This window comes from Protomyctophum parallelum (genome assembly GCF_964188405.1).
Source record: "Protomyctophum parallelum genome assembly, chromosome: 20".
Lineage (NCBI taxonomy): Eukaryota > Metazoa > Chordata > Actinopteri > Myctophiformes > Myctophidae > Protomyctophum > Protomyctophum parallelum.
This window is the reverse complement of record NC_139718.1, coordinates 13242592-13270462: the sequence shown is the minus strand read 5'-3', so window position 1 is coordinate 13270462 and position 27871 is coordinate 13242592. Positions and strand designations below refer to the sequence as shown.

The 27871-nt window shown below is 41.9% G+C and overlaps 2 protein-coding genes across 6 annotated transcripts in view; one reads left to right on the top strand and one right to left on the bottom strand.

The window, feature by feature from the left end:
• Positions 1-37: 37 nt before the first annotated feature.
• atxn3 (ataxin 3) lies at positions 38-5892 on the bottom strand. 5 transcript variants are annotated; one of them, XR_014570828.1, is made up of 13 exons: positions 5848-5892; positions 4925-5089; positions 4504-4548; positions 4280-4365; positions 4131-4197; positions 3927-4014; positions 3597-3732; positions 3287-3450; positions 2715-2868; positions 2556-2626; positions 2090-2287; positions 1408-1455; positions 38-532 (listed from the first exon to the last, which is right to left on the bottom strand). XR_014570828.1 is itself a non-coding variant. In XM_083791534.1 (11 exons), exons 1-11 carry the CDS (start codon positions 5869-5871, stop codon positions 2235-2237), a joined length of 1053 nt encoding a protein of 350 aa, XP_083647660.1. In that variant the 5' UTR covers positions 5872-5892; the 3' UTR covers positions 38-2234. The 5 variants fall into 5 exon arrangements, 2 of the variants coding, with proteins under 2 accessions (XP_083647660.1, XP_083647661.1); XR_014570826.1 differs by having other exon boundaries at positions 1408-2287; XR_014570827.1 differs by having other exon boundaries at positions 38-1455.
• Positions 5893-6156: 264 nt separating this feature from the next.
• ubr1 (ubiquitin protein ligase E3 component n-recognin 1) overlaps positions 6157-27871 on the top strand; it is a 35198-nt gene continuing 13483 nt past the window's right edge. The window contains exons 1-27 of the mRNA XM_083792271.1: positions 6157-6351; positions 13994-14253; positions 15248-15326; positions 15538-15648; positions 18291-18418; positions 19660-19798; positions 19894-19956; positions 20764-20887; positions 21348-21455; positions 21557-21645; positions 21758-21856; positions 22093-22250; positions 22336-22435; positions 22696-22824; positions 23011-23191; positions 24420-24481; positions 24666-24776; positions 24876-24941; positions 25033-25134; positions 25226-25289; positions 25402-25526; positions 25613-25665; positions 25749-25851; positions 25935-25983; positions 26113-26267; positions 26629-26728; positions 26860-26963. Coding sequence (XP_083648397.1) covers positions 6307-6351; positions 13994-14253; positions 15248-15326; positions 15538-15648; positions 18291-18418; positions 19660-19798; positions 19894-19956; positions 20764-20887; positions 21348-21455; positions 21557-21645; positions 21758-21856; positions 22093-22250; positions 22336-22435; positions 22696-22824; positions 23011-23191; positions 24420-24481; positions 24666-24776; positions 24876-24941; positions 25033-25134; positions 25226-25289; positions 25402-25526; positions 25613-25665; positions 25749-25851; positions 25935-25983; positions 26113-26267; positions 26629-26728; positions 26860-26963 — 2907 coding nt within the window. The 5' untranslated portion in view covers positions 6157-6306. The remainder of the gene's footprint in view (positions 6352-13993; positions 14254-15247; positions 15327-15537; positions 15649-18290; positions 18419-19659; positions 19799-19893; positions 19957-20763; positions 20888-21347; positions 21456-21556; positions 21646-21757; positions 21857-22092; positions 22251-22335; positions 22436-22695; positions 22825-23010; positions 23192-24419; positions 24482-24665; positions 24777-24875; positions 24942-25032; positions 25135-25225; positions 25290-25401; positions 25527-25612; positions 25666-25748; positions 25852-25934; positions 25984-26112; positions 26268-26628; positions 26729-26859; positions 26964-27871) is intronic.

The window sequence follows — 27871 nt, the reverse complement described above, 5'->3', positions numbered from 1 at the left end:
TACACTGAAATAAAACAAATTACATTAGACATTTCAGTGGGTGTGAATTACATTTTAATGTGGGCAGAAAATCGAATACTGTAAATTAGGTCCTGCAATAACATGGATGTGAATATAAAAACATGAACACTACTTATTGCAAGAATGTAAGGAAGTGAGGAAAAATAATGCAACCATATAAAACCCACTTACCATTGCTTTTACTATTATATTCGTTCATAACTGCAGTTTGAATAAAAATAAAATAACATTTCGACCAAACCAAGAAAATTAAGGAAATTATGGAATCATTGTGGAGGTCAACTACGATACGACATTTCAAACATGGGTCCAGTATTGTATCTGAGGAAGTGGATTCTATGCGGACATGGGGTCCATACTGAATTTGAATGGCACATGCCAAAAACCCACCAGCAAATTCCATGGACACAACTGTAAACAAACGTATTGTTCTGCCACTTTACTGGTGTCCATTCTTGTCTTGATCAGCTTGTTGGACCAAATTCAAGTTTGTAGCACTTTATTATGAGAGCTGGAAAAAGGTAAACCAAAGTAATGTTCAGAATGCAACTGCAAAGAAAATACGATGAGCTCTTAAAATTATTTGGACACATGTTTTGTTTTGGTTCTATGCCCTTATTTTTGTGGAGGTTAATAATACACACTGTGCAGTTGCAGTCCACACAATCATATTTAATTTAAAATATATCTTCATTCATCCAACAGCTAAAGAGCTACAACACCTTTGGCACAAGGTGCTTCCCTCCCTCCCATTTGAAGGAGAGTATTTTGACAGGACATAGTACTGTATACTGCATGCGGTTATTCCGGAGATCCGGACCCAAAGTCATCAATAAATGAGTATTAACTTCCTCTATTACACCAACATAATCCAAGAGTATCTTATTCTCAGTTGCTCATCTAGTTAGCAAATATAACTTTACCACAGCTGAATACATACTCAGAAGAAGTAACGTGGGGAAAAGGATCGAAGGCCTAAATCAGAGAACCAAACTCAAACTCAATTGCCAGATAAGAAACTTTGACATAAGTCACACATCTCCTCTCCCCTTCACTTCTTATATGAATCATTTCCCCATAGAGGAATAGTATTAAAAATATATATTTGAAGGTAAAGTGATAAGACAACTATGTATTCAATTACAGTATATGCCAAAATATCAATTTTCCCCCTGGGATTTCACATGTAGCTTCACGACACATGTGAGCTTGTAGATCTGCTATTTTCAGCATGCAACACTGGCACGCAACTAAGTATAAATCAGGCTTACACGTCCATTTTCAGATGCCGCCTAAATGGATCATCAATTTAAGTGCATATACATAGAAGTACAAAGACATTTCATTGCTAGCTGGAAGAGCACCTGAAAACAACATAAAACTGACCTGCTGGTTGTATGAAATATCTCAAACAGAGTAATGGTTCTTCATTTGCTGAAATGAATTAATAATACAAAACAACAAATGTGTTTAAGCTGTACTTTAAGCAGACCCACAGTTGATGATATAGTATGGAGTGGACCCTTATCAAAAGGTTTTTTATATTATAATTTTCCTGTCAAAATACTTATAAAGCTCAGTGTGCCAGACACATACGATTATCAGTGCCAGGCCAAAGTATACCTAAAAGATGTTTCAGCTGTTTTAATTACCAACAATACATATTTTCATGGGTGGGGTGTAGGTCAAGATGTCTTACAAACCAACTACAATAGAAGGCAAGGGGCTCCGCCCCTCAGTATCAAACTTATATCTGTGATCTAACTACTGGTCCCCTATAACACCTATACGTTGGCAAATGTTACACATGATCCAATGATAGAGCTACCATCAGATCCTTGTATGCTGAAGACATCTTTCCGTCTCTTCCAGAGAAAAAACAAGAATACGAAAGAAAAGCAAAATTAGAAATAGAAGGCGCTATGGTAAAAAGGCCATTACAGACTTGGACTAACTGCATCAGATTTCTGTATTAACCCTTTTCCTTGCCTCAGTGCTAGTTCAAAGTTAGATTCAACTAGCTGCTGCCATTTGTCATGTCTTCCCTATAGCCCATCAGCGAACTAACCAGGGGAGTTGTGACCGCCTTCTAGCTGGTCACTATGTTCGCATGTGCAAAGGTTTAGAGGAAGGAGTAGGGCCACCCCTTTATGGGGTTGCCGGTCGAGGCAGTTGGTAATCAACATAGGCCATTGGGGGAACCTTTCTCCACTTCATTGGCTAGGCTTGTTCTGTGGGCCATCCTCACAACCACTATTCTGTGATCCTAGAAATATTAAAATAAGATACAATTAGAGATTAACACACAGGTAGTCTAATAAATGAAATGCAACTCATTAACCACTTAAACCCTATATACTTTGTTGTATGTATTGTACATCAAATGTTGTATGTATTGTACATCAAATTGCGAAAAAATCTGCCATCTCACTTGTGCGTCACTCGTGAGATTGTAGATCAGAATGTTTGCCTATTATGGCAGGCCCAGAATAGGGACACCAGAGTTCATGTGGTTAACTACAAAAAAAACGTACCTGAGCAGCTTGTTGATTCACTTGCTGCTTGTTGAGGAATGGTAGGCTGAACTGGTTGCTGTTGGGATTGCCTGAGATAGATTTTTTTAAATTAACAATTTATTTGACTATATCCCATAAACCAAGATCCTGTGGCACTTCACGAGGAGACAAACTCACCGATCAAAGTAGGCTTGTCTCCTCCTTCGCAGTTCCTCCGCTGTGAGAGTCTCAGTCTGGGCACCCTCTGATTTTCCACCAACAGCTGTTGCCAGGCTGGTCGTCTTAACGTTTCCCATTTTGGACTCTAAAGACTTATTGCTCATCACTGCCCCTTTAGAAGTATAACATGGAAAAGCACCAATATTCATCAACACTGATCTGACATTTTTGAGGGGCGCTAGCCCCTCCTACATACAGGTTTAGTTGTTTTTAGTTCAATGTTTGTTTTACATCGCCCGGCATTACATCACCTAATAAACATGAGTTAGACTTTAATATATTAGCGCCCCTCACTTCACACAGGTGTGATTTTTGTCAAACTGACAAGCTATACATATGGAAATAGAAATGGTTTTATTTTATTTATTTATTTATTTTATAAATACAATCAGTTTGACCAATCTAACGTTAATACTTTTTTAAGGGGCAGGGTTCTGTGGACAAGAGCCTGTTCCTGCTCCTCTAACCATACACATACTAGAACTTAACTGGACTCTGAATCTGGTGCTTTTAGATAATTAATTCCTTACCCTGCATGCTGAGTTGTATGGCCCGCCGAAGGTCAGCCTCTTCATCTTCCACCTCCAAGTCCTGTCTACTGAGTGCCAGGGCTCTCCTCAACTCCTCCTCATCTTCTTCCACAACCACATCCTCCGGTATGGCTGTCTCAGGCTGACCCAGAGCTGGAGGTCTACTTCTCAGAATAAACAAAAAGATGCCACTATCAAAAGCACTAATCAATGAATAGACTACACTACAGTATGTAAAGCAATTTTAAAGTATATTGCAGGGAATTCAATTTAGTGCTGGGGTCCCTCAGGTCAGTTGGAACACTCATACCTCTGACTGCTACTTGACTGGGCCTCGTCTTCTCCGATAAGCCTTGGGCGTTGCTGCTGCTGCACTCTCATGAGCCCAAGAATCTGCTCTGCATCACACTCTGGTAGATTTCCCCGGATAACAAATATAGAATAGCCTGCACAAAGACACAATTCTGTAATTGAATATATTCTCACACAGCAGACCTTTTGCTGTTACTGTATGTCATATCAGAGGGTTGCTCATCCCCAGAGTATAACATAGCATAGGAAGAAAATGTTCACTGTATTAATATGGTCAATAATCTCTGCATGTTAACATGAAAATATGCATGTGTTGATTCAACATTACCTTCTTGTTGTAACTGTGCAAGGAAGAGGGCAAGATAGGTGTCTGAAATCAACTCTGGTCCAGTCAAAAGTGAGTTCAAATTGAACCACTACAAAAATATAAGAAAAATGATTAATGAAACTACATTACATCATTGGTAATTTAAAAGTACACAGAATTAAGTCTTGTTGACTACATAAAATGGCATTTAAAAAAACCTGATACCTGTTGTCCAAGTTTTCGTATTGTGAACCAGTGTTCCTTATAGTTGCAAATAAAGGCGTTCTCATTTCTGAAACACAGAAGCAGAATTTTAGGATAAATGCATGATATCTAAAAACATAATGTATTTGTTTAGAAAACAGAAAACTTACATTGGATTTATCAATAGACTCTGATACTCCCGGCTGTTGAAGAGGATTAGCTCCAAACCCCACACTCCCAGAGCGTTACTAATAACCTGACAATATTGTTATACAAAAAAGTTGTATATTGAGACATGGCATAATGTACATTTCAATTATTCATAATTAAATATGATGAATTATGATTATGGTGACAGGCTGACAGCAAGGAAAATGATTTATATAAAACTCACTTGTATTGAAAAGAAACCACTGTCATCCATGTTTCCAGATGGTTGCTGAAAAATTAATCAAACGGCTTCAGTAATAAACATAAAACAAAACGTACTAGAAAAGGCGGCAATCAGAGCACTCAAAAGGTTAAAATGAGAGGTGGATAAAAATAAATGTACTTTAGAAAAGTTAAAATAAGCCAACATGTTTCGACTGAAAAAGAGTCATCAGGGGAAAGTATGATAAAACAAAACATGTATGGTAGATTATTTCTCTGTAATACTCTCTCTAATACTGTAATACTCTATTTGGTCACCCTTTTAAGGAACATTTTGTCGATTGAGCACGCAGCTGAGTCCACCCCCCCCCCCCCCCCAAAAAAACAAACAAACAACAGATTTCTAAACACAGTAGTACCCGTACCCATATGCGTCATCTTACCTGTAAGAAGGTCCTGTACTCCTCGCTGCCCATCCCTCCCTCTGCCATTCTCATCCGTTCCTCTTCATCTAGCTGATGAGCAATTGAGGACAGGTCCACTGGAGTAAAATACTCACCTTGCAAAAGGTTATTTAGGCAATGCTGGGCACAAAGAGAGCCCTCTTGCTGTGGGAAAAGAAAACAACTAAATCTGAAGTTTACTGAAGTTGCCAGCCACCAACTATTGATCTACTGTACATACCGGTAAGAGGCATATAAACAAGCCCACATACAAATATAGGCAATTGTTAGGGTTGTTCTGATTATTGTTGGACGAAGAAGTTAAGAACTGAGTCAGTCAATCACCATCACCAAGATAATTTATATTTATCTCACACACACACACACACACACACACACACACACACACACACACACACACACACACACACACACACACACACACACACACACATCTTGTAACACCATTGACTGGGCCTGGAACGTGCCCACTGCCCAGACCATGTTATAGTATACAATAACGTCTAATCGTCTATAAGTTATAGACGATTAGACGTTTTTCTTCACTCGTTACCTTTCATATTCTAGAAATAACATGCACAGCCAACACCATCGGCATCTGGCACCATCTTATTATTGATATCCCCTCAAATGACATCGTATCTGTTTCAAGAGGCGTTTGTGCGGGACGTTTATATGATTCGTTTTCCACATTTTGCGAATAACAGGTGCATTTAGCATTAGCCATGTGGCTAACAACAACATTAGCAAAATGCCACGGGAGATATGCCTCAACATTGACTGGATGAAAACTGACTGAAGTCAATCTAAACACGCCACCGGGCACGAGCCGTAAAGCTGCCACAATGAGCGACAAACAGTCTCGTAACGGTTAAATCTGTCAAATAATCACATCCACTTACTTTCTCGTGAAATATGGACTCCATGTTTAATTTGTGTCAAACGCTTCACCCCTGAACTCCAACCCCTGCCGGGGTTCATTTACGAAAATAGCAGATCTACGAAAACAGCAGATCTGCAAGCTCACAAGGCGTCGCCCCCGCGACGCGTTGTGAGCTTGCAGATCTGCTGTTCTCGTGACGCGCCACCGTCGTACGACGGAGTATAAAGTGAAGCCTATCAGCGCGCAGATGTTTGTTGTTGTTTACAAAGCATTTGGAGACAGCGCCATGGGAAGCAAAAACGGTCGGTTGAAAAATTTGAAACATTTCATAATTGTAAATAAAATACGATAAAACTTAAATGTGCTTTATTACAGTTATGCAAAACCTCCCATTAAAAAAAACACTAACTCAATCGTCGCAAAAAAATAATCCACCACGACAACACTCAGTGCGACACGTCTTTACGGCAGATGGAATATGGCGGAAGGTGAAAAAGCCTTTAACGGATTGGAGCTTAGCAAGGTATGTGTTTTTTGTGCTATATAAATGTGGCATCATCATGTTGTTATTTAATACGAACACATACAGATGAATATCATGCATGTGTACATACGACGTGGTTTGACGTCACGCGGGGAACACGGTCGTGCTTCTTGCTACTAGTACTAGCTAAGCTAGCAATGGCAGCAGTTTTGTATGCTCAGTGGCTTCAGTGTACACAAGGCAGCAGGCTACAGTTTTTATCAAATGCGTGTGCGATAACATAGTCGGTGTAAAAAGGCCATGGGATCGGCAAGTTGTTCGGCTAACAGTGTTTGTTGCAAGATTGTCAAATTTCAATCAATGTGCTTCGGTGTGTTTTAATTTTATTTAGTCATCACACGCACGCGCGCTCGCACACCCGTTACTGCTATTACGCATTACACATTCGTGTTCACAAACACAACATGACATTAAACCGTTTGCCAGACCTTTAAAATCGTCTTATTTTCACCGTAGACGGTATAATGTCAAGAGATACTCTAGTCTAGTTAAGATGTGCCACTCCATCAATCAAAGGGATGAGTTGATAATAACTGTCAAAAAGGTTCTAAACACACCTGACCACAATTTAGACAGGGAAGTTACACACAGGCGAGTTAGAGCTAACCCTGGATAGGCTTAGGCCGTATTCTGGAAGTCTACATTTGGATAAATTAAGTCTGTGTAACACTTTAAATTCCAACAGTACATGTCTGATGTAGCCCTAGAACGGCTCTTGTTGTTACATACAGTATGTACAGTATTTCACATACAGAGCCATAGAACACGCTCCTTGATTTGTGATGCGGCATAAATGTGATAAATTCTCCGTTTGTACTCACCCATTAAATTATTCCAAAGACGTGGAGTGAAAAATGGTCCTCTAGTTTTATATCCATGTGAAAGTTCTGGCACAAAACGCGTATTTAGTGAATTATCTCCACTTTTTCAAGAGATGCACACGGACGCCTTTCTCTCCGGCGAGGGGGGGCACGGGAATATCGATGAACCGATTTTAGATACTTCCTGTTGTTTACCAAAGACGTCATCACAAATTGACCAAGGAAACACAAAAGTTTGGGTCACACAATTGGCAGGTGGTGTGATTAATTACCCAGCACCTATCGCAAAGCACCTGCCAATTGTGTGACCCAAACTTTTGTGTTTCCTTGGTCAATTTGTGATGACGTCTTTGGTAAACAACAGGAAGTATCTAAAATCGGTTCATCGATATTCCCGTGCCCCCCCTCGCCGGAGAGAAAGGCGTCCGTGTGCATCTCTTGAAAAAGTGGAGATAATTCACTAAATACGCGTTTTGTGCCAGAACTTTCACATGGATATAAAACTAGAGGACCATTTTTCACTCCACGTTTTTGGAATAATTTAATGGGTGAGTACAAACGGAGAATTTATCACATTTATGCCGCACATGTTAAAGTTCTACCACAAATCAAGGAGCGTGTTCTATGGCTCTGTATGTGAAATACTGTACATACTGTATGTAACAACAAGAGCCGTTCTAGGGCTAGTAAACTGCTATAGTTTAAAGTTGTGTTACCGTTATTAGTATTGCAATATTAGTACAGAACACATTTGCCCCAGCGACCAGAATCACATAAACAATGCTAAAAATATCTTTGCCTCCTTTGTGAAAGAGCACAAATTGCGACTGTAGGAAGGGCTTGTTTTCTGTTGAAATGTATTGTGATGCCATATCTTAAAGTGAGACACTAATAACTGTGTTGTTAGATGTCAAATAGCATTTACTCCTCAGAGTACATACTAGAGAGAGAGTGCAGTGAGACTAGAATATCTAGATTACTACAGTGTTACTCCATGATAGACACAACTGGAGCATATTCATCAGGCACATCCAAAATCCAGAATGTCAGTTGCTCAATAGTACTAGTACAAATCATGCCGTTTGCAAAGCTAGCCCTCCCAGCTCTTTCTAGCTTTCCAAATATTCTATGTGAGTTTGTTGGAGAGCATGCCATTTTTTAGCCGCAATTTGCAACTCTAGATTTTTTTTACAATGGGTTGAATCTAGAGTTGCAACAAGCTCCATCCACTTCCTATTCATCATTTTTGGTTTGTGATCTGCTTGTCTTAAATGACGTTAAACTCACCAACATTGCAGCTGCAGTCCAAGCTTGAATTATCCTCTTTCAATCTGCCGAGCTTGTTTTTCATAAAAATCCCCCGTAGACATGTTATGAGCTACTTTCTGTCCAAAATATTCCAAGAGTGACATTCCGAGCCAGCCATTTTGTATTTTTGCAACGTGCCGTAAAACAAGATGTGATGGGGAGCGCTTGTTTAATAGAAGGCTGTGCGTGATGGGGCGTCGCACTGCGTCGGCCTCTTCTTTGGGTGTCTTACCTGCGCAGGTAAGATTCTATTAAACAAGCCGGCAGTAGACCAACTACTGCCGGCCTTACCAGAGTTTCCTCCGAGGTAGATAATGCTGCATAGTCTGATGCGAGGTTACCCCTTGGTGGGAATTGGGAAATAATAAAAGTATGAGAAAATACAAGAGAATGACAGCTTTGGCACGCACAACAGTAACTTATTTTTGTAGAAGAGGAAAACTAATATTCTTATGGCGTTTATTTACATGTGTAAACTTGAAACATTGTACTGTAAAAAGGTCTCTTTTCCCTGGATCTTTAATTTTTTTAGTATAATAGTATTAGTTTACTATAATTAGATTAATACACGATAATCAACACTAATACTTTAATTAGAACACACCCAAATGAAATCATTCACATTGTATAATGATGCTGGGGTGTTCTTTTTTCTTCAAAAGATAACAAAATGTAGTCACTGTATTTATCCATTTTCCTCTTAATGACCCAAATAAACTACTATTACTAAAAAAAATGTGTTGTAACTTACTCGGGACGTGTGTGGGGTAGTGGGGCGGAGGTTTATCCAATAACAGTGCAAGGGTGTGTTCAACCCTGAAGCTGCTAGAGTCCACCCGAAACACATGCTCCCTGCAGGAGACGGGAACCTCCGCGGGGAGTGGAAGTTATACAATGATACAGTCACAAATAGGGATGTTGAAAAAAGTTGAAAATCGACTCGATTATCGACTCATGCCTCCCGCGACTCAAAACGTATGAGTCGAAAAATCGTTTTTATTTGTATTATTATTTTTTCAGTCAGTCAGTGCCGCTCGTTGCATGCAAGTTTACTTTGAGCAGAGCGCTGTGGACCCCATCGTCCAAGGGTGTGTGCGCGCGTGTGTGTGTGGTGGGGGGTGGTATCTTAGCAACACTGAATGATCTGTCCCATTGGTCGTGTGCACGTATCATGAGCCAATGGCTGCAGCTCTGAGCTTCCCAGACCCAGACCAGCTCATCTACACATGCCGTAAAGTGAGCTGACAGCCACAGGTCTGCTCTGTTCTGAGCGGTGAGCGCTCTTCTCTTCTCGTGAATAAAGCAGGATAGAGTTGTCAAATAAATCCCGCCGTCATTTATACTGTATTTATTATCCGACCCGACATTAAAATACGGAACAACGTGCGTCTCGTATCAGTTCATTACTCGTGACAGGCTGCAGACACTTGAGAGTTGGGACTAGCGGCTAGCCGATAGCGCCGCTGCTCCTTCAGTTTCGTTGTTTACAAAATAAAGTTAATTTTTTATTATTGGGATTTGATCATTGTGCAAATTCTAAACATATGGATGCAGCTGCAGAAGTTGTGTTGCTTAAAGGAATGCATAGTTGCGTTCTCCTCAACTGCTGCGCAGCAACAAAAAAATATAAAAATAATGAAGAAAAAAAAGGAAAAAAGTCGTTCGACACGTCGATTTTTGGCCTCGATTCGTCGATTGGCCATATATGAGTCGTTTGGCATCCCTAGTCACAAACCTGTTTGCAGCTTTATATATCCCCCACCAAATCTCCTGGTTACATCAATATTCATGTTCATGTGAAGTGGTTTGTTTGTGCTTATTTGTTGAAATGGTGGAAGTCCATATGGTGAGTCACCACCCCCGGATGACCACCGATGCCTGCCAGGTTGAAGCTCGGATTCTACCTGGGGTGGAATCATCGGTCACAAGTCACAACGGTGGTGCTCGCTCGCTGGCCGCGAGAGGTGCAGAGCCAACAGAGCACCACCATTGGTTCTTTTTCCTATAATGGTTGTGACCGCCGATGCCTGCCTGCCGGGTTGAAGCCGGCATTCTACCCGTGCAAGTCGATCACAACCATCCTAGGAAAAAGAATCTCGCCAACAATGGCTCGCCGTTGCTATGATGATAAATCATCATAGCAACTTTTGGTCATTACAATTCATTCAAATGAAGAAGAAAGAAGAAGCAAGCACTCAGTTGAATAATTTCAGGTAATAGTGTATCGGATGCACGGTTCTGGAAGATACAGTCTATAGAAAAGAATACCAGCACTCATGTTGTATACGATAGGATTCTTGTTTTATTCAGTTTCTCCCAGCAGCAAACAGTGCAGACATTTTGGCCCAGAGGCCTTCCTCAGCGTAAATCTGAAATGTCCATACTGTTGTTTGCTGCTGGGGGAAACTGAATAAAACAAGTATCCTATCGGATAAAACGTGAGTGCTGGTATTATTTTCTATACAAAGTAAAGTAGTTCAAATGAAAGATGCTGTGGTGGCTGGGGTATTTGGTGGGGAATATATATTTTATATGCACACATGACATGCACAGATTACAAATAAAAGACAATTCACGTTGAGAGTCAGTGAGTGAGCCACTTCCTAATTTGCGTGCAGGAATTCAGAGCATCTCAGGGGCTAAGGTAACCACAGGACTCGTGTGATTCTTGAATATATAATATTTTTGACCAAAAACGCAATCTGGAAAAATAATCCAAGATAAATGTATTTGTCTATATCTGATAACATTGAGGAGGATGCCAGGCAGAAAAAAATCACGTCCTGTTCATTTCCCATCCATTCATCCAAGTTACCACTGAATAGACCATAGCAAGCCAAGCACGCAATATTGTGTGCTTGGCACTAGTCAAGTAAGTGTTGGATTTCATCTGTTTATCAGACTGTGGTGCCTCATGTGGGAGAACCAAGGCATGGGTGGATGTGCAATGACAACTAATTACAGATTGATGAAAAATAAATCACATTTGAAGTTGAACGCAACAAATAGCATAAAAGTGATATGCTCATGGGCTCCGCTCTCTGTTCTATGAGGTCTACTGGGGGAACTGGATGACAGGGGCATTTCCTGCAAAATTGTCAGACCCCATGGCAAGTCATTTGGGATCAATATAAGTAGCAAAGTGAGCCTATATGTTATTTAGTCTGGAGTTGTCCTTAAAGGACCACTTTTCAACCTATCTTAAATCTTCATTCACTAATGTTCATGATAAAATGCCACACTCTTTTTCTACTCGATTTGTGTCTCATGGGAGGGCTGTGGGCAGTTCAGATTCAGATCTTGTTTAAAAATAAATCTTCCTAACGATGATGTCACTGATGGACGAGTTTCTAAAGTACCCACACAGTAGAAAACAAGAAATTATGACCTAGTCATATTATTACCAGCAGCTTTTATATTTGCGGCGGTGGTGGTCCAGAGTAAAAAAATAGATCTACAAGCTCCCAACGTGTCGAGATATGAATATGATTTATTGTGAGCTTGTAGATAGGCTATTTTTACAATTTTATTTATTTTTATTATTATATATTTTATGAAGGAATGGTTTTGGTCAGTTTGTCAGTATCAGATTCCATTCAAATTGGCTACTATGACTGCCTATGAATTCCAGAGGCCTAGGTATACAACCTGGGCTGGTAGGGATATGTGCCCGGCCGCTCAGTGCGCACGGCAAGTGAGTTGTCTCTGTTGCGCACTGAGAACGGGTTGAACAATGTCAAACTGTCGTGATTCTGTCATGATTGTAACAGCTCAAAACCTCCTAGTTAGATTCGACACGCACAGGCTGTCTGTAGTGTTGACAGGTATAAAGAAGTCCCGTGGTAGCCTGCGTAGTGGTCCGCGGGTACAGGCTGTAGGGGTCCCCGCGGAGTTCGGTGCGGGGCAGCGGTGGTCCGCGGTAGTATGCGTGATTGCGTGGGGGTCTGCGAGTACTAGCCAAGCCGTGCAGACGATGGGATGTTCTGGGTTGTTGGCAACTGTCATGACAGAAATAAGTTAACCAACCTCCAAAAACCAGGCAAGCAACTGTACGGAAAAAACAATCCAAGTTTTGCTTTGCCGAAAATGACCGACCTACAAGCTCACAACGCTTCGTTGTTTGTGATCTTAGATTGTGTATTTTTGGCTAAAGTACTCTGAATCAGGATGCTAGGGTTCAAGTGGTTAATTAAAAATAAATAAAAATCCTAACTATTTGGCGCAATTGGCGGCCCTGTGTAGTAACACCTAGGACCCCCTAGGCATCACAGACCCCGCAGCACACCTAAACCTGTAACCTTAACCCTCTCCCAACCCTTAACACACCCCTCACCAACCTTAATCCGGTTGTCTTAACGCATCCCTCACCAACCTTAATCCTCATGTCTAACCAAAGCTATGTCTAACCAAAGTATGCCTCCCGTTTTGGCTTGTTGTCCAGCCCTGTAGGTGTGCAATGATTTATTTGTTCTCTATTCGGTATCACACTGATAACAAATAAATGTTTAACAGAATTTCATAATTTACTGCTATTTGGCATACAATGGACACAGGGGTGTAAAGTAACTACAGTAGTACAGTACATTTACTTAAGTAATGTTGGCACCTGATATTGCAAAACAGTGCCCACTGACTGGAATCATAGACGTAGTTCAATTTCTAAAACTAAACACCAATACAGCAGGGCGCCCGCTGGCCTAGTGGTCCAGGCGCATGCCAAATATAGGCTCTAGCCTGATGGCGTGTTGCGTGTTCGAGTCCCGTTCATGACAACCTTTGCTGCATGTCTCTCCCCTTCTCTCTCTCCCTCTTTCCTGTCCGTCTTCACTGTAACTATCAATAAAGCAAAAACAAATCTTTAAAAAAAGAAAATGCAGCAAAACGTTTATGTCAACAGAGTAGAGATACAGAGAGTTGTGGAGTGACATACGATTCAGATATACCAGCAAAGCCTTGGAATTTAACCCGGGACTTGCTGTCCAGGCATTAGACTAGACTAGAGCCTAAGCGGTTTTCAATTTTTTTAATGGTGGAAATTGCTGATCCACATTGGTAAGGATGAGAAAATGTTGTACGTGCCTTAACTTGCACACTGCAGATGTGAGTAGTTACATTGTATTAACACACTCTACCATACAGATTAGTTATTTCATAGTTTTATTTTTATTTTTTAAATAATTTTCAGATTTCAACTTTAAATGGTGAAAAGTGAGTTAAATTGCATTAAAAGATGGGGTATCTTATTTTTGTATTTTATTAGGTAGGTAACGGTTATATGTATAACTGTGTCCTTTGTTCCACAACATGTCTGAGCTGAGCTGTCTGTTTTTGTTTGTTTGTTTTTTCCTGTCTTGTCTTTGTCATTGTCATAAAATGTAAAAATCAATACAAATATTATTGAAAAAAAGAAAAAGATGGCGTATCTTCATATTACCGTGCATGCTTATCAGTTCTGCTTTGAAATGTATTAATTTTCCTTTTCTCCCCCATAGGGGTGGCAGGATGCCGGAGACAGTGGGGCAGAGCTGCTCCGCTACCTCAAGGAGCAGGTGCCACGTATCTACTGTCTGGATACGGAGCCCAACCCAGGAGATGAAGAAGCGTCGGTACAGAGTCGTCTTCTCCACCCATTGGAGTGTTTCCTGTTTGGAGAGCATCCTCAGGACGGCCTAGAGAAGCTCAAGCAGGACAGCACCTCCTCCCAGCTCTGTGGTCGTGTCTTCAAGGAAGGGGAGACGGTCTACTCCTGCAGGTCAGAACAGGCTCTGTGCATAACTGTAGGCCTGGCTTCTGAGGTGGCATACTCGTTTCCGGTTCATGGTTAGTTCCCCATAGTTTTGCCTGATTCGCGCAGCAGCAGATTTAAACCGTCCAGAGACTACCTCCTTGTGGTCCCGGGAACGGTTGGGGATTCCGCTCCCGGGAACGGTACGCAGAATTCACACTACCACAAGTGGTCCCGAGTGCGCACCCGGGACCATAGTGTGAATCTGCCCTTAATGCCCTGACCTGTTCCTTTTCCCCTAGCCAGAACCTGATTATGTGGGGGGAGGTTTCACGCATGCACACGTTGGACTGGCACGCTTGCGTGTGCGTGCGGGAAAAAAATGCCGATTTTTGCAGATTATAGATACTGTAATTTAATGGGTGACAATTTACCGCTGCTGGTGTGGAGCTAACTTGCTCCTTAGTGCTCAGATCCGGTGTACTGCCCGCCTACTGTATCGGGCTCTCAGCGTTCCCGCTTCCGTTTGAATTTCACGAATAGCGAGCTAAAAGCTAACGTAACCTGGCCATAACGAGGTCTACTGTAATGCAAAGTCTCTACTCTTCAAATGCTACATAGTGGAATTTATCCAAAGTCAAGTGAAAAGCTATCGGTAACAGCCGCAAGTACTGATTTCGCCACAGCCTAGGGTGCTGCCATCATTGTTTACCTCACGTGAACACTAACCTCACGATAATATAATTCGTTGGCAAAACATTATTACTGTGGAGGGCGGTCATGTTTGTGTGGCGGCCCGCAGCACAATAATGCATATAGTCGAAACACTGAATGTGTGTATTTTTGGATTTTGATAAGATATTTGCTGCAGGGTGTGTATGTATGTAGGCACAGTAACTTTGACAGTTTCTGTCAAACTTAATGATTATATAACCAGAAGTTATGCCCTAAATTTGTATTCAATGTTAGGGAGAGGGTGTTTGGGCCAGCTGAAAAACAAACCTCTTTTTATGGATTACAGGGACTGTGCAATAGATCCAACATGTGTGCTGTGCATGGACTGCTTCCAGGACAGTGTCCACAAAGGCCATCGTTACAAGGTAGCTGGAGCTACAACTGGACAAACAAAACAAATTAGATTTTTTCTAAATAATATAATAATAATAATAATAATAGTAATAACACATTAGGCTACATGATATTGATTGTGAATAAATATCTCATTTTCATATTGACTAATTGTGAGATAATGCTATGATGTATCATTGCTATTTATTCTTATCATTAATGACGTGTATGCCTTTTCCCCAGATGCATGCATCATCAGGCGGGGGGTTCTGTGATTGTGGGGATGTTGAGGCCTGGAAGATTGGCCCCTGTTGCTCTAAACACGACCCTGGGTTAGCCACTGCCATGGAAACGGTGAGTTACATAATGGCCGGAAAGAAGGAGGTGGGAGGGGCATACTTTTTCCATTCTTGTGTCAATGAACCCCAGAATACTTATTTTCCTTTTCTTAAGCTGTATACTGATCTGGTGGCCATTGCTTTGGCTCCGGAAACAAGTAAGCGTCTGGGAAAGTGACACTTAGTTGACCTGGCTTCACCACTGAGAACATTTTAGAACTGGTTTGAGAGACTGTTTGGGTGTGAAACACACAGATTTCTGTTGTGGCCTACAGTAAAATCTTTGCTAATTGTGCTTAAAGGGAAACTTTAAAGGGAAATGTTCACCCCCTTATGGCTATTGACGTAATTAATCAATAAATCCCTTATGGCTATTGACGTAATCGTTTAATCCCCTGTAATCGGGAGCTTAATATAACAAAATGTAGCAACTTTTAGCTTGTTTGGTTAACGGCTGATGTAATCTACCTAAAACCGGACGATCACGCACGCGCACGGTCTTTATGTGCAATTTTGGGCTTGATTAGAGCTTAATTTTACGTAGTTATTAAAATAAACAATGATCGGCCTGGGCCGTGGCTCAGCGGCACCTTGGCCGGTAGTCCGAGTCTGGCAGTGTGCCGCGGGTTCGACTCCCGATCCCGACAGCCTTTACTGCATGTCACTCCCCCATCTCTCTCCCCATTTCCTGTCAGCTTACTGTCTGTCCCTCTATAAAAAATATAAAATAAAGGCGAAAGCCGCAAAATAAACATTAAAAAAATAAAAAATAAACAATGATCGCTTAGCATCCCGGACATCTGATAGTGCTGCACAGTCCAAAGCTAGTACCGGATGTTGTTGTTCCTTAAACCGGAAGTGACATTGCCATATTCGCTACCAAAGCCTACACGGGTTGTGCAAGGACGTGCTGTGATTGGCCAGTCGCTGTGATTGACAGCCTTAACCTAACCTTAACCTCATTAAAACTATACCTAACCCTAACCTTAACCTCAGTAAACTTAACTTGCCCGGTAGCGTGGTTATAAGCACAACCCGACCCGCGTAGGAATTAGTATGTTGTGTCCATGACACAGAGACACTGGGCTCACTGCTAAATATCTAAAACCACATATTACACACATAAAGACCCCCAGGAAAGTGTTCTAAATCTTCTAAACGTCATTAACATAGGTTTTTGCAACAAGGGTGAAGTGTCTCTTTAAGCTGTAGATAGATTTTCTCACTAATGTCTACAGTTTGCTGTAAACATTGCTGATAATTATGTAACTGTTAGCCGTGCCATATTGGTTCTGTGACGGGTACAGTTTTGTAGCATATCTCCATAGATAACATCATACACAAGGCCAGGGTCCCAAACAAACACATGCAGCTTGTTGGCTCTACACCTGTTTCCATAAACAGCAGGTGCCTCTATTGAACATGGCTGGCCCCTGCCTGGTGGCCTGCTTTGTGTCATCTGATCTAGACAGCAATGTGTCTTTAACAAGTAATTACTAATTACGCACCAACAAACACACACACACACACACACACACACACACACACACACACACACACACACACACACACAGCAAGCACCCTGTCAGACTTAAGATCAAATCTGTTATATATTGGCCATAGTACAGACTTTGTTTTTACACTTGGTGATAAATTCCATCCCTTCCTCCCACATAAGTGTGACATGGTGTCCAGTGTAATTACTCAGATTTGTCTTGGTTTGGCTCATGTGTTAAATGTCAGATGTTTGTATGAAATGCTTTGTTGGTGTGGTTGATGTGTTCTGTTCACAAGGAATTTAATATTAACTTAACCAGGGCAGCTGCTTGTTTTGGTCTTATAAGGTAAAGTATTTAGCCTGGTTCCCTTTTACAGTGAGGCTGTTAGTGAAACATAGAGCCTACAGTCCACAGACGATCTTGTTTGGATAGATTAAACTTTCTGAGAATGGAGGAAATGGGGAATTTTGATAAGCTTATTGCAACAAATTTGTTTGCGTCAGATCATCTCACACATATTACAAGAATGTTATATGTGTGGGCTGATGTTCCTTTTTCTCTGTGCTTCATTATTGTCCGAAAATTATGTTTTTATTGATGGAAATGTTTATTTTGAATAAAGCAATAATATCGGTGCACCAAATCTTAATAAACACAATTAAAACAAAGGAGTGAAAAGAAGTATAACTGTAATACTGTCATACCCCTTCTCCATAAATCAATAATTAATACCACGCTTCAGTCTATACCTATCTATACACTAAGCTAACTGACCTCATATTACAAAACATAAATTAAATGTTTATACTGTACATGTATACATAAATACATAATATAGTAACGTATGATCCATATTGCTCTTTTTTGAAGGATAGTTAGTGGACATAATGAGGATTTGTAGTTGTTGCCCCAAACCTCAGCACAGTGCTGCAAATAAGGTAAGACCAGGGAACAATATAGTGTGGAGTGATTTCTGATCCAAAACCTTCCTTGTTTTGTTTAGTACTGTTTCATGTTTGTAATGTTGATAGGTTTAAGTTTTTGCGTGTTGTGTGTGTGTGTGTGTGTGTGTGAGAAAGGTACAGAGAGAGGGGGATGGGGATGGTACAGTATATAATATACAGCTATGATTCATGTGTGACTTCCACTTCCTTTGCAGGATGACTGTGTTTTAGAGCCGAGCCTGAGTGAGCGTGCTGAGAAACTGTTCCGGGTACTTCTGCGCTATGCAACCGATCTCTTAGTTTGGGAAGAGAACTTCGAGCTATCAGCTGAACTCCAGCCTAGGTACCACAAGTGGTCTACAGTCTACAGTACACACACACACACACACACACACACACACACACATACACACACACACTGGACATTTTAACCCTAAACCTGTCTATATTGCAAAATGGAATAAAACTAAGTAAACCAACCCTTAACCTAACCCCTCCCTAAATGACTAACCCTCATGGTGGCCTCAAATGTCTGCAAAAAGACAGGTTTCTCTGGTTTTACTCTCCATGTGGGAATGTTTGGTCCCCATGGATAGTGAAGGCCCATTTATCTTCCTGTTAAGAACAGATTAAGTATGTGCCCATATGGTCAGAGCAAAAGTGTACTCCCTACTGTTCTATATGGATCTTCGCAGTGAGTTTCCGGAAGTAAAAATCCTATCCTCCGTAGAGGATTTCATTATCAGCTATAATGTCGTAACAATCCAATGTAGAGCCACTAGGCTCCTGGTTGTAAAATGATGCTTTGCTCCCGTAGAATCTGAATGTGATCAATCTAGTTTTAAGTTAAAACACGACTCCGACCCGAGCGGGTCTCGGGTCAACTCGGGTATTTTTGGAGTCGCGGGACCCGGTGAAGAGCTCTACTCTATAGAGATTCAGCCATTTCATCCACCAGAGGGCAGGGTGGGCTAAATATGATTGAGTGATTTCTCACAACTGCACACACAAAAAACTTCACTGTTAGTGTTAGCTAAGTCTTGTTGCAAGTCGTGAACATTTGCCAGATCTAGCTATGTCAGCAGACTTTCCATGCAAAACTGCTGTGCTAGCCTAGTCACATCACAAGATCATGATTTCCCAAAAGTGAATAAATGCCACACATAAAACTCATTGTTGTGATAACTAAGATATTTGCTGAATTCATCATTATTGTTGTTATTATAATTGTTTTCAAACTTCACATGCCTTTTTTTTTTTTTTTAAGATATTTTTTTGCGGCTTACGCCTTTTATTGATTTTTTAAGGGACAGATAGTAGGCTGACAGGAAACGGGAGAGAGATGGGGGGATGACATGCGGTAAAGGCCGTGTCGGGTTCGGGAGTCGAACCCGCGGCACACCGCGACTGGATCACCAGTCCGGTGGCCAGACCGTTACGCTACGGCCTGGGCCCACATGCCTTTTTATACTGGTAGCGCCTAGTGCTGTTATCTCCCGTCTATCTTCTACCGTCCCGTACAGTGTCCTCCTGTATTGCTCCGTACGTCTTAAAAAAAATGATATATTTTATCTCACTATCAAGGGTGAAGGACAACACACACTACTGTGTGCTCTACAATGATGAGCACCACTCGTATGAGCATGTGATCTACACCCTGCAGCGCGCCGTCCACTGTGACCCTGCCGAGGCACAGACACACACTGCACTCATTGACAAAGAGGTATTGTTCAGCTTCATTCACTGATGTCTCTTAAGATGCTAAATGATTTTAATAATCCCGACAATGATGTCTCTTCATGTGTGACATTGAAACAGGGTCGGCGGGCAGTGAAGAGAGGAACTCTTCGTTCCTGCCAACAAGCGAAAGATCTCATCCGGGTAAATTCTATTCTCAATTTATGTAAAAAAGAAAAATATGTTTAAAATATACAGTATAATTGTGAATTTGCGACCGTAGGGAATCGTGCATTTCCAGTCAGTCAGTCAGTCAGTCAGTGTATCACTCAAAATCCCCATACATGGGGAAAGCCCCCATATACTGTATGGTCTCGTGACATCACGTGATATCACCAGGGATGATGGTAAATCAGGGATAATAGTAAATGCGACCTGCTGTCGCAATTAAGCCCATACATGGAGATTCCTGATGTCGATGTCATCAATATTAGTATATGGATATATGTCAGAACCTGTTCTAACATTCCATATGTTGATCCTTCCTCTTCGATGTCTCCCTTTTGACTTATACCTGTCCATTTAAACTCTAGACAGGCCTGCCCCAAAGTTATTTGTGCAGCTGTACACTCAAGACACTGCCCCCGCTGCCACCCTTAGATCTCCATATATGGAGCTGACCTGTTCTGACATTCCATATGTTCATCTGACCTCATCAAACCCTGTACACTCAAGACACGCTCCATATATGTGCCAGTGCCCTTTAACGTGCCTTTTTGAGTTCTAAATAAACCTGAGATCATCATGATTCTGTTATATTGAGCTCTTAACCACGTAAACCCCTAGACTAGACTTAAACCACGTAGTTGCACCACTCAGTTCACACGGGTATGATTTTCTTTCTAATGTTCCCCCCACAACATGGATGCTGGGGTTCAAGTGATAAAACTAAACTGGGGCCAATCATGATCCAGTGTTCTGCGCTAACTAAACCTCTGTTATGTGTTGCAGTCCAACTCGGAGCACATTTCCTTGCAGCCACTGCGTGTGGAGATCCTCCACTCTGCAGTAATGGCTCATCAGAGCTTTGCCATGCGTCTAGGCTCCTGGTTCCAGCAGATCATCGGCTACTCAGGTACTGTTTGTACAGCAACCAGGGCCACCTCATGCTGGCAGCAATATGCTACACATTCAATTCAATCTTTATTAGCACATAGAAATACGTTAAATAAGTGAAAATGTAAATGCAACTTAATACATAGGCAGAACACACAGGCACTTTAGCCAGTGTACCCTTAGTCTGGATGTACTGAACAGCTCAGTATGCGGCTTGAGGGCAACACAATGATGTTGTTTGCCAGATACATTCAGCCGTTGCGTGAACTCGGAAACATTAGATTTCTTAGAAGTGCCTTGATAGCTACGGTATACCATTTGTTTTGTGGCCAATACACATACAATTGCTGCCACAATTTACACCAGGAAATCTGTGGAGACTTTACAAAGTGTTTCATAGCATTCCTATTTTTGAAAAAGGCAGCGGTACGAATTTGATACATGTGATCTGATGTGGGTGGCGGTGTGTGTTTGTTTAGTGGGCTTCAGGCAGATCTTCTGCCAGGTGGCTCTGGAGACCGTCGCAGAGGTTGAACAGCCCTGCCTCATCAGCAAACTGATGCTTCATGATGCCAGGATGTACAAAGGCAAGTACATCTGGGATTTGTCTGAGACAGACTATTGGCTTGATCTCGCCAACTCTGACAACAGCCTTTTTGTTTTTTATTTCTTTCTGAACTTGCAATAGGTGCTCGCAAGATAGTGCATGAATTGATTTTCTGTAGCTTGCTGATGGAGACGGAGTACAAGAGGCTGTTTGCAATTGAGTTCACCAAGGTAAATAATTAGCAAAAAGGAAAACTGATTCAAACTTATTATATTATTTATATATTTTATTTTATTATCAAACGTATCCATGCATGGTTATGACATGCTTGTCATCTTGCAGCACTATAAGCAGCTGCAGAAGGATTTCATCAGTGACGATCACGAGAGGAGCATATCCATCACTGCGCTGTCTGTGCAGATCTTCACTGTGCCCACATTGGTGAGCGCCGCTCATCATAGTATAATTTACAGTCAGAAACCTCTATAATATGGAGTATAAATGTACAGCAACAATATAGCATCAGATGTGTGAAAGGGGTAGTTCACCAAAAAACACATTTCTGAGGCTATATGTATCCTGTACGTGGTCATATCGTGCCTCAGTGCGAAGACAACAGGTGCTCATGGCCTCACTAATCAGCTGTGATAATTCTTGTGTCCTTCTTCTTCCGCTAGGCCAGGCAGTTAATCGAGGAAGGCAATGTGATTAAAGTCATAGTTGACACCGTCATGGAGTTGCTGCGTGAGCATCTGGACAACACTAATCGCTTCCACTTCCAGGGCTACAACTCAGACAAGTTCTTCCGCATCCAGGTCATCTTCCATGACCTCAGGTGATTTGGTTTATCTTATCCTATTAAGCTTTCATGCTATGAACTCTCATGGTACTCGTATCGTGTAACATTGTCTCTTGTTCAGGTACATTCTGATCAGTAAGCCCTCAGTGTGGACTGACAAGCTGAGGAGACAGTTCCTGCAAGGTGTCATAGTGTTTCTAGGACTCCTGAACTGTATGCAGGTACATAAAACGTCCCATCTGTTTTTTAATTGCTTGTGATAGCAGAACAATCACACTGCCCTATGGTCTTTGGTAACTGCCATGCAGAGTCTTGAATTTTCCTTATCCTTATATATATTATTCTATGGTCGGTTGATTAATTGAATACATAGGACCACATAGGAAACAAGTCCCCAGGACCTTTTTGTATTACCTAGTTTTACTGTAATTCCATGTTATTTGCATTTTCTGACTAATAAAATATTCAATCAATCAATCAGGGTATGGAGGAAGTGAAGCGCCAGTTTGGTCAGCACGTTGAGTTGGAACCCGAGTGGGAAGCTGGCTTCTCCATCCAGATCCAGCTCCGCCACATCCTCGCCATGTTTCAGGACTGGTGCTCATCTGATGTGAGTCCTTGTGCAAAGCCATCTGATATGTGCAAAGACTGACACAGAGATATTCTTGAACCCTTTACTCAGGAAAAGGGAAAAGAAGGTCCTGTTTGGCTACAAAAGAAAGCCCTCCATAACTTACATCTGTACGTACATGAACGTATGTGTGCTTTTGTACCTGACTGTACCCACCTTTCACAGGGCAAGGTGTTGCTGCTAGCGTTCAAGGAGTGTCATAAGGCATTAATGCGCTGCAATAACCAGCCCTTCCACAGTGAGCCTTCTGACTACTATATGTGTAAGCACATCCTCCACGTCCGACCGTACAAAGTGTCTCAGGAACCTGTCAGCATACATTTGCCCATCTCCAGGTTGCTTGCTGGTAAGATATATATATATAATCTGGTATTATTTTGTTACGCAGTAACATCCACAGTGTTAATTTAACCCTGAGAGTGTAAAAAAACAACCTAGAATTGTTACATCTGGCACTTGCACGCTGAGTCTGTATTTTTCCTATCCATTTATTTTAATCCGTCATCTGATTAAAAATGTCCAAGCCAGGGTCCAATGCTTTTTATTCTTTTTTTTTTATGTTTTTTTTCTGTGGCTTTCGCCTTTATTTTATATATTTTATGGAGGGACAGTAGGGACAGTAGGCTGACAGGAAATGGGGAGAGAGATGGGGGGGGGGGGGGGGGTGACATGCAGTAAAGGCCGTCGGGATCGGCAGTCGAAAACACTGCCAGACTGGATTACCAGCCAAGATGCCTGGACCACTGAGCCATGGCCCAGGCCAATTCTTTTTATTCTATTCTATGATTTTGTGTTCCTCTCACTTGTTGAAATCAGAAAAATAATAAGGAAATATTGGGTCCATCCAATCCTGAGATTAAGTGCAAGTTTAAGAGCAAGGAGAGTTTCACCTGCTGATCAAGGAGCTGGGGAATTATCCTGGTCGTTTGTTTCAGTGTCCCAGTCAATGGACATTTTCTAGCTGGGTAGGGTGTAAAATGTGTGCTAATTACTGGGTTGGCTTCGGGTCAACCCACTGTAATTAGCTAATGGGGTGGGCCCGTCTAGAGTTTGAATGGACAGTTATCAGTCAAAAGGGAGACATCGAAGAGGAAGGACGGGTGGGGTAGAATCAACGTATGTCGGAACAGGTCAGCTCCATAAATCTAAGGGTTTGAAGTTTGAGGCCAGATGTAGAGTTGCTGGCCGGCTCCGTTCCAGTCTTCATGTATGGCTATCCAGGGTTTGATGAGGTCAGTGTCGTGAATCGTGATCTCCATATATGGAGCGTGTCACAAGGCATGATGGACTGACGGCCATATATGGTGTGTTAGGGTAAGGAAGGGTGGTCACTGTACTACAGGCTGGGGGCGGCACATGTCAGCAGGTAGTGTTGGGCGGGAGGAGTAGGATTAAGTCTGTGTCCTCCTGGTGGGTCTCCTCACTGGTCAGTATTCAGTAGTCACTATGATGCAACAGCAGTGATGTGTGTGTGGGGAATAATCATTTGGCATAACGACTAAATTGGGGAGAAATGGAGGTTTCATATTCTGTGTTAACTGTATGTTTAACACCCTGTTCCTTCTCATCACTAGGATTGTATGTACACTTGTGTAGAACCGGATCAATCGAACAGCTACACGAATATGTGGATCCTGTAAGTGACACTTCTAATTATAACTTTATCCATTGTCATTCGGTAATCTCCAGTAAGAAAGTGTGCGCCTATAAGCTTGCATTTGACAGTCAGTTGGCGAGATGGTTGCCATGTGCTGTGTTTTGCAGAAACCATTTTGCTGTCACTGCTAGCGCTAAAGAACATGGTTTTGTCCTTTTTCCAGGAGACCTGTGACTTCACCCTGTTTGCAGAGCACCCTCTTCGCTGTGTGGTGCTGGCTGCCCAAGTGTCCGCTGAAATGTGGCGCAGGAATGGCCTCTCACTGGTTAGCCAGGTGTGTAACTGTACTGATTATCAATTCAGTGTCTGTAATTATGATGATGATGATTATGGTTCTGTGTTTGTAATGTAGATGTTTTTTCCTCATGATCAGGTATACTACTACCAAGATGTGAAATGCAGGGATGAGATGTACGATAAGGACCTTCTCATGTTGCAAGTTAGTCTTCCCTCAAATTTGTATTTATTTATTTTTACTTGTTTTTTTTGTGTGGGCTGGCCGTAATATGTCTCTCCTAATCTGTTCATAGATAGCTGCTTCCAAAATGGACCCCAACCACTTTGTCATGCTGATCTTGTTGAGATTTGAGCTCTTTGACATCTTTAATGGATGTGCCTTGAGCAAAGACCTAGTAAGGACAATTTTGATTCTCGTTCAGAAAAACAATCATTGCAGTACATCTTTTCTATTTTCCATGAAATGCAACTTCCTTTTTCTTGCAGGAACTCTTGAAACAATGGAACCGACTGACGGAAGAGATGTTGTACCTTTTAATCGTCCTCATCGGTAAACTCCTCTTTTCCAATGTCTGTTATAGTCCATTTTGTGTAGTTGACAGGTCAAATATTGATTGGATACTGGACAAATCAAATTTGACTGATCTTTCTTGTGTGTCCAGGGGAGCGATATGTCCCTGGGATCAGTTACGTGACCAAAGAGGACGTGACGATGAGGGAGGTTATCCACCTGCTATGCATTGAGCCCATGGCACACAGTAGCCTGGTCAAGGGCCTTCCAGAAAATGTGAGAAAACAACCCTAGCACCCACAAGTCTCCACACACACTCGCATGACACCATTTACAATATCAGCATTGTGCTTTCTTTGTAGGAAAGCCATGAAACAGGCCTGGAGGCTGTCATTCCTAAGGTTGCCACCTTTAAGTAAGTAATGCCTGAAGGCATAACGCTAGAGGTTAATGTTGAGAATGATTTGTGAACTGATTTAATCTCACCGCCCCTCTTAGGAAACCAGGCGTATCAGGTCATGGATTATATGAGGTGAAGAAAGAGTGTATGGCTGAATTCAACCCTTTCTTCTATCATTATTCCAAATCGCAACATAGCAAGGTATGCCAAACGCTAAACGCAACTTAAGATCGCATCATATGCAAATCTCCTTATTCATGGCTTACACTTGAACCTCGTTCCAGGCTGAAGACTCTCAGAAGAAGAAGCGAGTGCATGAGAGCAATGATAAAGGTGAGTGTCAACACTTCCTCTGCTCAGTGGTATATCTTGTTCCAGGACATAGCCATCTTGTTTTTTCTGTTTTCTAATGACTGAACCCTCTTGTTCACCATGTGTGCACATCTGTCTCTCTCTCTTTAGCTCTGCGCCCTCCGGTGCCGCCAGCCTTCTGCCCAGCCTTCTCCAGCATAGTGCACGTTATGAGCTGCGATGTCTTCATCCACGTCCTGAGAAGGGTCCTGCAGAGAGCCGTGGAAGACCAGGCCACTCAGTGGACAGAGGCCATGATTCAGAGGGTGGGTATATATGTTTGTGTAACACCACTAAGCCAAAGGCAATTGCCTATGGCTTAGGGGAGATATTAGACTTTTGAGGCCATCAGGCTGAGGCTGTGAGCCACTCTGCTACATTTGCATACTTTAGGGTAATAGAGAGTCAGGAAGCGAGTCAGAGCGAGAGATGGACATGCCACACAGGTCTGAAGGCTGGGAACATTGCAGTTATGTGATTGACTCACCATCTATTCACCTCAGTATGACTTTTCATTTTCTGCACCTACAGTAGTTTCCCGGTTAAATTGCGATCTTCATCGCTGCCCTCCTTTAGGCCTACCTTTCCTCACTTCCCAATAAGTGAAAGCGTGCTTTCCTTCAACAGGCCCTGCACCTAATAGGCCAGGCACTGCTGGAGGAGAAGATGCAGCTCGAGGCCAGCACAGTGGAGGAGGTGACCTTTGACTTCAGCCTCAAGGCTCGCAGTGAGTGGGAACCTTCTTTTTCCACTTTTGAAAGCATTTTCTTGATATATATATATCGTCTGGTCACCTCATTCATCATTAGCCTGGGGTTCTGTGTTTGTGACACGGCTGGATCTATTTTGTTCTTTTAGGAATCGGCTCTGAACATGGAAAATCTGTGTTCCACTTGTTATCCAAGGTCAAGACACTTCCTTCCCTTGAAACCCAGAAAGACATGATCAAGTGGATTCTGCAGGTACACTGGATCAACTATTAGCATACATTTCAGTCTAAATGCTGTGGTTTTCATGGTAATACTGTACATTTCTGACAGCCTTTCAGTCTTGTTCATAGTTTTAGTAAGGATAAGGCCAGCATGATTTAATATATTTCTTATTGTCTGCATAACCTACAAAAGTTGAAGACTAAAAAAATGCCTCTCACCTACTTGCATCTTACTTAGTGTGGTCCTTCTTGCCAGAACAAATATAGCTTATATCCCAGAATTTAAAGAACTCCATTGTTAAACAGATAAATGTCCCAGCTGTACTGCTGCTTTGGTCAGCATATTTAATAATTATGATGAATTTGGACATTGTAATTTTTCCTGCAACAACTTTATGAAGCGTCAGCAAGAGCTTTCAGAATGTAAATCACCACAGTGCACTTGAAGTGGGATGGAGGTCGAAAACGCATGTGCCGTTAGTCCCGTTACTTCATTAAGTTGTCAGGAAAGTTGAGTCATTGCAAGGATGGATTATGCATTGCTGACCAGTGTTGCATTTCAGCTCTGGGACTAGTCTTAACACATTTTAGGATAACAATGGAGCTCTGTGTCTTCCAGTGACAGGGTATGAGATGTCTTTCTATTTATTTTCTTTTTTTTTTATATATATATTTTTATCCCACGATTTTGTAACCCATTTTTCACCCCTGTGTCAATCATCTAATGTGATCCTGAGCTCTACACACCCTCCACCAACCTAGTCCCATATATGGGGGACAAGGGGAGAGCAACGGACTTGAACTCATGCTTCCTTCATGCCTGAGTGTCCAAGTTGCTCCTTTACACCTGACAGGGGGGAGTTTCCCTGGTTGGACGTAGCGCGTGGAGGGAACACGTTATTCCAACCAGTTCCTTTCCCCTCCATCAGGCGCCCCGGC